The sequence below is a fragment of the Chroicocephalus ridibundus genome, chromosome 20 (genome assembly GCF_963924245.1).
Source record: "Chroicocephalus ridibundus chromosome 20, bChrRid1.1, whole genome shotgun sequence".
NCBI classification, from domain to species: Eukaryota; Metazoa; Chordata; class Aves; order Charadriiformes; family Laridae; genus Chroicocephalus; species Chroicocephalus ridibundus.
The window spans coordinates 7,051,274-7,061,934 of NC_086303.1; the positions used below are offsets into that span (position 1 = coordinate 7,051,274).

A 10,661-nucleotide genomic window follows, 5' to 3' on the forward strand; every position below is an offset into this window, starting at 1 on the left:
CCGCACGGCGTCTGCCCACAACCAACAAGGCGCTGGCCGCGCTTCCGGCGCAGCCCGGCGGCACCGCCCCGTCGCCGCTCCCGGCATCCTCCGCGCGGGGCTGGGCCGGGCCCAGAGCTGCCAAAATGGCCGACTTCGAGGACCGGGTGTCGGATGAAGAGAAGGTAGGGAGGGGGCCGCTCTGCCGCGCTGGGCCGGCATCGCCGCCCCCGCGGGAGGGCAGCCTGCGGGGAGGCTCGCCCGGTGCCGGCGGGCCGGTCTCCCGCTGCCTCCGGGCGGGCGGGCCCCGAGGCCGGCCGGGCCGCCGCTGCCCGGGTGAGAGGCCGGCCGGGATCAGCGGTTATTTATCAGGGCAGCGCTTTGCATTTCCATTTCCTGACTGCCTGGGTGCCGCTGAGGCGCCTTGGCGCGTCTTGGTGCATGAAAATATATATTCTGCATGGAAATATATTTTTCGGCTTTCTTTTCCCAGGACAGCAAAGTTAGCGGCGGCTTTACAAGGTGCCGTGAAACCTGCTCGGTTCCAAAACTCCTTCAGAGCATGTTTCCACGTTATCTGCTTGCCGCAGCCGCTGACAGTAACTTTGATGTGGATCCTACAAATTACACTGAGTGGAGGGACTAAGTAGGAGCAAATAGAGCAATATTTATTTTAGGAAATGGCAAAATGAACAGATTGTTCCTTTTGTGTAGGAATGTGGAAAAAATGACAGTCTTACAAGCAGCACTGAGTTTCATGTAACAAATTAACAGGTAGTTAATAATCACTAGTTACCTACAAATGGTAGTTTAAAAATCCACCGCTACTCCTCCTTACATCATAAAAATACGACACGTAGCTTTTTGCTTTGTTCTTGAATGTTAGGGAGTGGGGCATTAAGGCTCATAGATCTTCAAGGATCCTAGAATTTGTTTCCTGCTTTCATTTGTCTCTTAAACTGACAATTTCAGCCTCATTACAGTGACATTCATTGTGAAACAAGCAGATGCAGCTTTAAAGGTGCAATTCATCCTTTAGTTAATATTTTAGATCACATGAGCATCGTTTGAAACGAGTACTCCAGGACAGAATTCAGAATAGGCCTAGAACTTTTATGCATATGTTTCATTTTAAGTCTGAGTTTACCAGTGCTTTAAAATAAAGCAAAGAAACAAATCAATAGAGCAACAAAATTAATTCATTCCACCTCCCCCCAAGCCTCACGGTTTTATCCTCTATAGGCATATTTTAGGTAAGCTCAGGGATTCATTTTGGTGTAAGGTCTACCCTGTTGTCTGCTTCAGTTCATTCTGCTGCTGTTTTGACAGCTTAAAGTAATGGCGGAGCAGCTTCCCTCTCAGCTGCTTTCCCCATTTGAGAAAGGGGAAGTTGGTTTTGCTGGCGTGCTGCGAGCTACCTGAAATGGCAGCGATGGCCAGGAAGTAGAGCAGGTTGCAGAAAGTCTTATTTTTGTGCTTCTGCAAATGAACATCCTGCCGCTGGGCCGACACCACTTTGAAACAAGTCAACTCTAAAACAGCGGTTCAAATGCTTGACATTTAGAATCACTCCGCAGCCTGTTTCCTGCGCTCCACTCCTGATTTCAGTAGTTTGACTTAAATGCTTTGTGTTCTATTGCTCCAGAAGTGAGCACTTTTCACTTGCAGTGTTTGCTTTATTTATTGCTGGTTTTGTGATAACGCTTGATTGAAATGCAGAGTCCATTCTGTGTTGACTTAATTTCGTTCATCCTTCCAAGTGGAAGACTGTAAAAATCTCTCCAGTAATATTTGTTTTTTTCACAAGGATCTGTTTATGAGAATCTGTTAATCTAAAAGTCAACCTATTAAAACAGTCATCCCTTTTATGAGGGTTTCATGTACAGTACAATTCTGCAGACACAACATTGTTGCATAAATTTATTAGATACTACATTTTATGGCTTTTTAGGGGCCTTATTTTCTCATATGTTGAAGCACCTTACAAAAGGGAATCTGTTCATCTGTTCAGTTAATTTGCAGGATATGTTCTAGTACAGTCCTCCCACTGAAAGGCATCACGGCATGAAATGGTCCATATTTGTAAGCGCTTTCGCATGGTCTGATGTGCCTGTACTAGCGCTTACATTTGTGCTTTCTTGGAAAAGCACATGCTGTCATTTCAGAAGTCTTTCAGCCACGTAGGGCTGGCTGTTGGCAAAGTCCACAGAGGATATAAAGCAGCAGTGTCCCTCTTAATTACTGCTAGGTTATCTTCATCACCAGCCAAGTTTCTTGTAGCAAAATTGACAAGATTATAGCAGCAATGTGTCCTAATTACAGTGAACATTTTTAAACGGGAAGAGCTATGTGTTTAGCATTGCTGTACATACCAGCCTCATCTAAAAGCAGAAAATTAGGAGAAAACAGTTTGACATTCTGTAGTGTGTCAACTACATGAGTGACCAACTTTTTAGTTTTTCAGTTATGTTGTATAATTACTTAAAGCATAAAGAATGTATATATATTCTTTGAAATAGATGCTAATTTGGAAAATGATCTATTTTTATCTGAAGCTCAATGCAGTTAAGGCAGAGTTGTTACTTGATACTGTTGGAATAAGGAATATACCCTTTGTTTGGGAAGGTGTTTATTTCCTTTCATGGCTTGCTTTAAATCATTATGTGACAAACAATACAAACAATAATTTCTAATTAAAACAGGCAAGGCTGTTGAGAGAAGCAAGTTATTTCCAGCTCTGGCAATAATTCAGCTGAAGTAGTTGGCTGTATGCACGTTCCTTTGTTTTACTGTTCAAAATGAAAAGTAGAAAAAGTAATCAGAGTTGTAATGAGCACTGTTCTGCAGTCGTCTTCAATAAATGTCTAGTTGAGCAAGAAAGGCTTATTGCACAGCTTTGTTAGCTGTGCTTATTGGAAGAACTGTGACATTTTTATTATTCTAAGGGAGAGGTTTAATTTTGTGACATTTCCTCTTTCAAGTCTTCCAAGATGATTCTATTCCCTGTGGTCCTGTAAAAACCATAAAGGATTTGATTATGAAAACCATAAAGTCTTACTAGTTTCAACAGAATCAATACCTCGACCACCTAAATTCTAACAATGCAAGACATGTATGTTGCATTTCAGAACACAGTGCAGTGTTGTTACTGTTTAGAAGAGAATGGGTTTTTCCTTTTCCAGCTTCAAAGCTTGCAGATAATCAGGTATTTTCCTTACAGTTGGCCTTTCAGTTATTTTTTGTTTCACTCACAGTTCCACATGCCTTAATTCTTCCACTACTGTGACAGTTCGTGTCTGGACTACAGTGCAGTTTCCAATAATACAGTACTTCAAGATACGAGGAGTGACGTGCCCCAGAATGGCACAGGTGGTGTGCCTGCTGCTCAGCATTAGAAGTGACCAGGGCAGCATCAGAAGACGATCAAGAAAATAAAAAATGAAAAATCACCTGCTGAAATATGGATGGTTTCATTTGGAGGCTCCATCTGACCTCTCGAGTTCATTTTGGCACTTTCCATAACCTCCCCCATTTCTGTCAGTTCCCAGCTTTTTACTTCTCCCTACCACTTTCATCACTCTGAGCACATCAGTGGCTTTTCCAAGTCCACGAGGCTTAATTAACTCCGGAAGCAGTCCCACGGATGTTGACGTAATTGATTTACTGCTCCATTTCTAGAGGGATCAACCTTTCATCCTTCAGACGCTGTTTGCTGTGAGGGAGCGGCGTCTCCTTCAGCCAGTCATCAGCAGCAAACAAGTTGCATCACAGGAATCGCGCTGCGTGTCAGACACACCTTAGCTGTGTGGTTGTGCTGTAGGTTACCACCTAGTTAGTGTTTCTTTTACTGCAGTGTTTTCTTACTCCCTCTATACCTTGGCATTTAGGTTTCTGCTTACTAGCAAGGATCAGGAAAAAAACATTGTTTAGGAATGTCCCCAAGAAGAGTGGCTAGCCAGCATTCCTATTCTTTAAACAGGTTAGTACTGTGCAGGTTGAACAGTTCCCATTTTTGCAGGCACCCTGTGAAGTTTGCATTTCTTCCTGAGAGCATTTGGAATTCCTCTGCTCGGTTACATTGAAAAAAATCTGGTCTTAGAGACTGACTGTTTCCATTTTGACAATGCACGTCTAGATTTCTCCCTAAATCTGGCACTTCCCATCACTGACTGAGTTGATTTTGTTGGTGAATTGCTTCAGCGTCAGTCGCAGTGTGTATGAACTCAGTAAATTATCTTCTGTCTTTAGTTTAATGACTTTTCTCCTTTATTGTAGGTGCGTATAGCTGCAAAATTCATCACTCATGCACCCCCTGGAGAATTTAATGAAGTATTCAATGGTAAGTAAATAAGGAAAAATGATAGGTGGTGTTTTCTTCACATTTCATCTATTATAAGAGTCTAAGGCTGTGCCATGATATACTGCTTGTAAGGTTAAGAAGTGGTGAGGGAAAAGCGTGCTGTCATTCTGTGACTACATGTGCTTAATGAAGTGATTTAATCATTTTAATGTTTGCATTTGTACACTTGAAATTGAAATGCATAAAGAGAAACATTTGATCAAAAACACCCAGTAACCTACCTGAACTCTCTCTTCTCCAGATGTCCGGTTATTGCTCAACAATGACAATCTTCTCAGGGAAGGAGCAGCACAGTAAGTACGAGTATTTCAAACACATGTCAGATTACCATCAGAGATGCGTGTGTTTTCTTACACCCATAATTCTGCAACAAAGAAAAACATTTGTTGTATTGAGAGCAATCTTCTGCAATTCCTAATCTCCCTAACAAAATACATAACAAAAGGCATGGATTATTCTTTTTAAAAGCCCTAAATTGGAATTTGTGCTGTAGAGGCCATATAAAACTGACAGGAAGGCACTCTGACAGAAGGTTTAACTCTGCAGCAGCAGGAATGTCTGATCTTGTTGAAGCATGATGTGTAAAGCAAGGGAGGCCTGAAATACTGAGTAATCCTTAGCCGAAGTTTAGAAAAAGGACTGCCCTCAAAAAAAAAAAGCTTTCGAAATATCTCCTTTACTTGCATTGACTCATTAGAAGGTGCTTAAAGGTTATGCATACAAGCTTTTTGATATTAAGGTTTTACTTCAAGCTAGGTGACATGTCACTCAGCAGGTCTTCACATAAGAAAATTGTTGTAAATATTAGTCTGCTAATTTGTTTACCTTGCTGCTGTCTAAATTGTGGCTGTGGTGTTCCTGTTTTGCCTTGGCTTGCTCATATTCCCCCAGGCTGCCTGCTGTTCTACTTTTGAACTCTCTACTTTCCTAATCATCACTAAATAAACCTGGCGTTAGACCTGGGTTTTTATAGCTATCATCAGTAAAAGGTATTGAAAAATCCTTTAAGACTGCTCATGTGTATTATTTGCCAAATTGAGTTGAAATTTTCTGTAATGTAAATCACACCATGTACTTATTCTTGAGTCAAAATAAATATGCACATACATCTAAAGTTCATGTTATTTTAATTCTTAACAGTGCATTTGCACAGTATAACATGGACCAGTTCACTCCGGTGAAGATAGAAGGGTATGATGATCAGGTAAGAGAAAACTTGTTACACTTGAGGTTTGTATTACTACACTGTGCAAAAACAATAAATATGTTTTCTTTGAGATCTTGACTAGTTTTGTTCTACTCAGAAGTTATCACCGCTCCTCCTTTCCCCATACACCATTATATCACCAAACTTGCATTCTTATAGAAGTAGCATAGGTGAAATGTTCTCTTAAAGTATTGTCTGATACTGCCTAGTAACTCTAATTCGTTGTTCCTTGAGTAAAGCTCCTCCATGCTGTAGTAACTGGAGTTCTTCTTAGAGTATGAATGAGTAAAGATTACTGTGTATTTAAAGCTCACTTGCAACTCCTTATATTGCTGCCAGCTTACAGTTCTTGCTGACAACTGGTAGTAGACTCTTAATAGGTGATTTTTTTTATTTTCTGCATTTTTAATCCGTTCCCAGTTACTCTGAAAACATATTGTGTCATTGATTGTACCAATCCAGTCTATGCCAGCAAAAGAATAATTTTTTTGAGAACAAGCAGCAAGTCCTACAGCAGATGGAGAGCTGGCCTGACTGTCTGTTCTGAGCCGAGCACTGACCTCGCGTCCCTGGTGTCCCACATATGTTCATGGGAGGCAGGCAGTTTGAAGAGGGCTGTCCATAGAAATAGCTTTGACAAGGGAAAGTTATAGTACTTGGCCTCGCTACATCTACTCGTGGTTGAAATGATTACTGACAATCCTTGTTTATTTATGGATATTATAGCTCAATGAAAGAATCTATTGAAACATTGATATCTCTTCAATTAGTCAGGGAAAACGCAAAACGACACATTTACAGCAGCATAAGTGTATCTTCGTTTCAACTTCTTTTGCAGGTCTTAATCACGGAACATGGTGATCTGGGCAATGGCAGATTTTTAGACCCGAGAAACAAACTTTCTTTTAAGTTTGATCATTTAAGGAAAGAAGCGAGTGACCCCCAGCCTGAGGACACAGAATCAGCTTTAAAACAATGGAGAGATGCCTGCGACAGTGCATTGAGAGCTTATGTGAAAGATCATTACCCCAATGGCTTCTGTACTGTTGAGTATCCAATTGTTTCACTACAGTTCGTTGCTCCATGTCAGTCAGTCCCGTGAGCCGACTTGGTGCTGGGCAGTGCTGTTGGAGTTCTCCATCCTCACTAGCAGTTCTGCTAACTTTGGAATCACACGTTCCAAAGAGGGGGGAAATAGCTTGGCATGCACACAGGGGTAAAGATGTCTTAGAGGTTTTTTTTCTTCATAGTCCTGACTGTCAAGCACCTTAACACCTGCCGTTAATAAAAAAGAGGCATTATTTGCACATTTGTGCAAGTGGAGGTGTTGGACAACATAATTAGTGGTACGTGTCCCAGTGAGATACCACAATAGCAAGCCTCCACAATGCTGCCAAGAACAGAAATTTAGAATGGCTTTCCTCAGTTCTGGGCCTTTTTAACTCTTTTTCTAAATACAGGTTTATGGTAAATCTATAGATGGGCAGCAGACAATTATTGCCTGTATTGAGAGCCACCAGTTCCAGCCCAAAAACTTCTGGTAAGACCATTTCAACATAGTCTATTTTCTTCCTTTACTAGTCCTCAAACCAACCCATGCTCTATGTCTTCTGACACAGTCTGAAGGGCAAGCAGTCTTGGGCTTCCCCAGAAGCTCTGCTTCTCATTCTGTAGTCTCTTTTCCTTGCACCCCCCTGGGTGTGTGGCTCAGTGACCTATCCAGAGAGGAGGGCGTTAGTGGAGTTAGATACTCCCTTACACGTGCCAGAATACAAGTCCACTGCAGCTAGCCTGTACTGAAACTGCGTTGTATTCAGCTGCGCTCCCGAAATTGGATTCAATGCCACGTAAAGGACTGTAATATTGGTCATAAGACAAAAGCAGAAACAACCTCCTTTTGTTAATTTGGTTCTTTTTGTTGTTAGAGCTTTTTGGAAATACAGTTTTCAAGCTTTGATTGTTTTTAGGAACGGTCGCTGGAGATCAGAATGGAAGTTTACCATCACACCACCAACAGCTCAAGTGGCTGCAGTGCTCAAAATCCAGGTGAGTTACTTTTTCTGGCAATAACAGGAGAAGCTGCATTCTGCTTCTCTTACACTAATGCATTCAACTCAGAATGAGATGCTGAAATACAGCCGAGATGTTCTTCTCAAGTCAAGATGCTATTAAACTATACAATTCAAGAAACTCATTGCTAAAACTAGTGTTTCAGGCATAGTCTACAGTCTGGCCTGTGGCTTATTATCTAGCATTACCCTATTTGCCTCCACGTCTGCTTCACTTTATAGGGCTAAAACCTATTTCATGAATTCTTTTATAATTGCTCTTATTTCAACTCTAGGCGTTTACTGCATTAACATAATCTTGAACAGTCTTGACAAAGAATGAAACCTTTTAGAAAATCCATCCTGCTTTTAGTCTCCACGTAAGCAGAGAAGACTGGCACAACGATGCTGTTGTGCCATTCTGATAGCATTTGGGGGCTCTAGGGATTATGAAATGAGTGTTAATGATAACCTGCAATTTGTCTCTTTGTTCAGGTGCATTATTATGAAGATGGCAATGTTCAACTGGTTAGTCATAAAGATATCCAGGACTCTGTACAGGTTTCAGTAAGTATGCTAAAAGATCTTTTTATGATAAAGCAACTATTTTATTCCTTAAACGTCTCATGAAGCGTACACTTCCATGACTGCGTTCTCTTGACTTTAGAGTAGTGTGATTTTAGGGCGACTCGTCAGCGGTAGTTACAGTGTTTAGAGTCACGTGGGAAACCCAGATTCTCAATTGCTTAAAGCGAGACCGTATTAGAAAGTACAGTCTCTATTGGAAAGCTTATCTCAGGAGTTTCAGTTTTAGAGGGCAGAATGTGCTTTTCTACCTATGTGCACGGGCAATGGGCAGTAAGAGCGGTGTACCAAGGGAAAACAAGTCCTGCAGTACAGTAGAGGGAGCAACAGTCGCCAAATCCCTAACCTACACCACGAAGCTCTACTTGCCTTCTGCTCACTAGGGTGCAGCCCTGTTTTGGTTCGGAGCACAAGCCCTAGCCAGGACGTTCCTCTGTCCTGACCCTCGCCGAGACATCCCTAGAAAGGAACCCAGCTACAGGCATGAGGCAGAAGCTGCTGTTGTCCACTGCATCTGTACTCAGCCTACCATTTGAGAAGAAATCTATTGTATAACTTTTGTAAGTTGCTCTTAAACATATAAACATTTCTTTTTCCCCTTTGCAGAGCGATGTCCAGACGGCTAAGGAATTTATTAAGATAATAGAAAATGCAGAAAACGAGTACCAGGTAAGATTAGTGGTTGTTAAATAAATACGGTGGAATCATAGCAGTCTCCATTTACAGTGAATGGAAACATGGAAAATTGGCCTCTAATTCTGTTTCTGGCTGAGTCTAGTATTGACCGTAAGAATTACTTCGAAAAGGGCAGTAGTATTTGCTTAAAGAATATAGTTGTAAAGCTATGTGTAATTAATAATCGGGTTTACTGTATAGTTATTTTAAAGGGTTACAAATGATGCCTGGTACAAGCACGGAAGGGGAGTGGGTGAGTCTAAACGTTTTCCTCTGTGACAGTTAAAAATCCTGAAGAGGAAACGTGTGTGACAGCTTTTGACGCTGTCCCAGCCCGTGCAAGGAGACTGGGCACCGCTGTGTCAGTGAAACGCTTAAGGAGACGCTGCTACATTCACAGGGGATTTTAATAGAAGCCCCTTTACTTGCACACACACACTGGTGACCGCGTTATTAAATTAGTTACTAGTGTGCCTTTGCCTTGGAGAAGGGGTTTTGTGGCTTTAACGCCACCTCGCACTTTCCAGAGTGTCTTATTACTGCCGTAACCGAAGCTCCCTGCCATTGCAGACAGCGATCAGCGAGAACTACCAGACCATGTCGGACACCACTTTCAAAGCCTTGCGCCGGCAGCTGCCCGTCACCCGCACCAAGATCGACTGGAACAAAATCCTCAGCTACAAGATTGGAAAAGAAATGCAGAATGCTTAATGCAGAAATAAGGAGATTTATGAAATGTTTGTGTGCAAAAAACAAATGTGGTCCTCTGCCAAGTAGATGGTTTCTAAACCAGTGCAGCATTTTTCTAGGGCTTTCAAAGTTAACAGGTTTTCTAGCCTCAAAGAGAACTGTGGAACAAATAGCGTTGTCTTTGTGTTTTGTGTTTCCTGCCGCATAAACTTCCTATTGTGACTGCATTTACTGATCGGTCGTTTTAATTAAGCCATGTTCATGGTTCAGAAGTATAGCTGTTTTCAATCACTGATTGTACTGGTTGGAAAACTTCCTAGCTGGAAAAGCCCTATAATAAATAGAGCTGAGGGTGCAGAGCATTCCCTTCACCCCTCTACAGCACTCCAGGTACTCCAGTAAGTCTGTCAGATCTGCCAACAGCTCCGGGCGCTATGCTGCAAGGTGTAATAACTGCGAAAGACAGCAAGTCCTCGTGTATCCTTGTTACTGACCTCCACAAAGCAAAAAGGCTGCAGGTTTAGATTTTACTATATGAAGTGAGTTTACAAGATTCTTTACAGAAATCTCCACACAGCCAGCTCTTTCAGGGACATAATTTTTTTTTTTTTAATCTGAAGATTTGAGCCATGTTCCCAAAAAGTGAACATTTTTGCTCTTTCCCCCGCTCATGTATGTACGGTTATCAGACATCTGCATTTTTGCAGAACTACAAGTTCCTGTGTTGAATCACTGCTGATCCACGTAGGCTGGATGGTGATTGAAAATGCAAGTGTCTGCAGAATAATAGGTATGTTGTGCTTTAATGCTTTGTGGCAGGTTCATGGAATTTGTATCACAGGTGTATGGATGGATTGTGTACAAAATAAATAAACTTGCACCAAAGTGAGAGAAAAATATCTTTCCATTTTGTCTCCATTGTGGCCGGTTTCTTGTCATACTTAAAGGGGATTTGGGAATTAATCTTTTTGTTGCTCTCTAAATCCTTGCTCTGTGTTACTTGTTGTTTCTGTAGGATCAGAAGTAGCAGTCCTACAAGTGTCTCTTAAGGGGAGGCGGGAGGGGCGCGTGTGTCCCTTTCTTGGTCAGGGCACGGATTCACTGCGGGACGACTCCC

General features: G+C 41.9%; 1 protein-coding gene across 1 annotated transcript; it reads left to right on the forward strand.

Moving 5' to 3' along the window:
• Positions 1-14: 14 nt before the first annotated feature.
• Positions 15-10,443, forward strand: CAPZA1 (capping actin protein of muscle Z-line subunit alpha 1). The gene is made up of 10 exons (XM_063356591.1): positions 15-164; positions 4,255-4,318; positions 4,581-4,632; positions 5,480-5,543; positions 6,385-6,591; positions 7,007-7,086; positions 7,514-7,592; positions 8,090-8,161; positions 8,786-8,848; positions 9,425-10,443. Exons 1-10 carry the CDS (start codon positions 126-128, stop codon positions 9,563-9,565), a joined length of 861 nt encoding a protein of 286 aa, XP_063212661.1. The 5' UTR covers positions 15-125; the 3' UTR covers positions 9,566-10,443.
• The last annotated feature ends 218 nt before the right edge of the window (positions 10,444-10,661 follow it).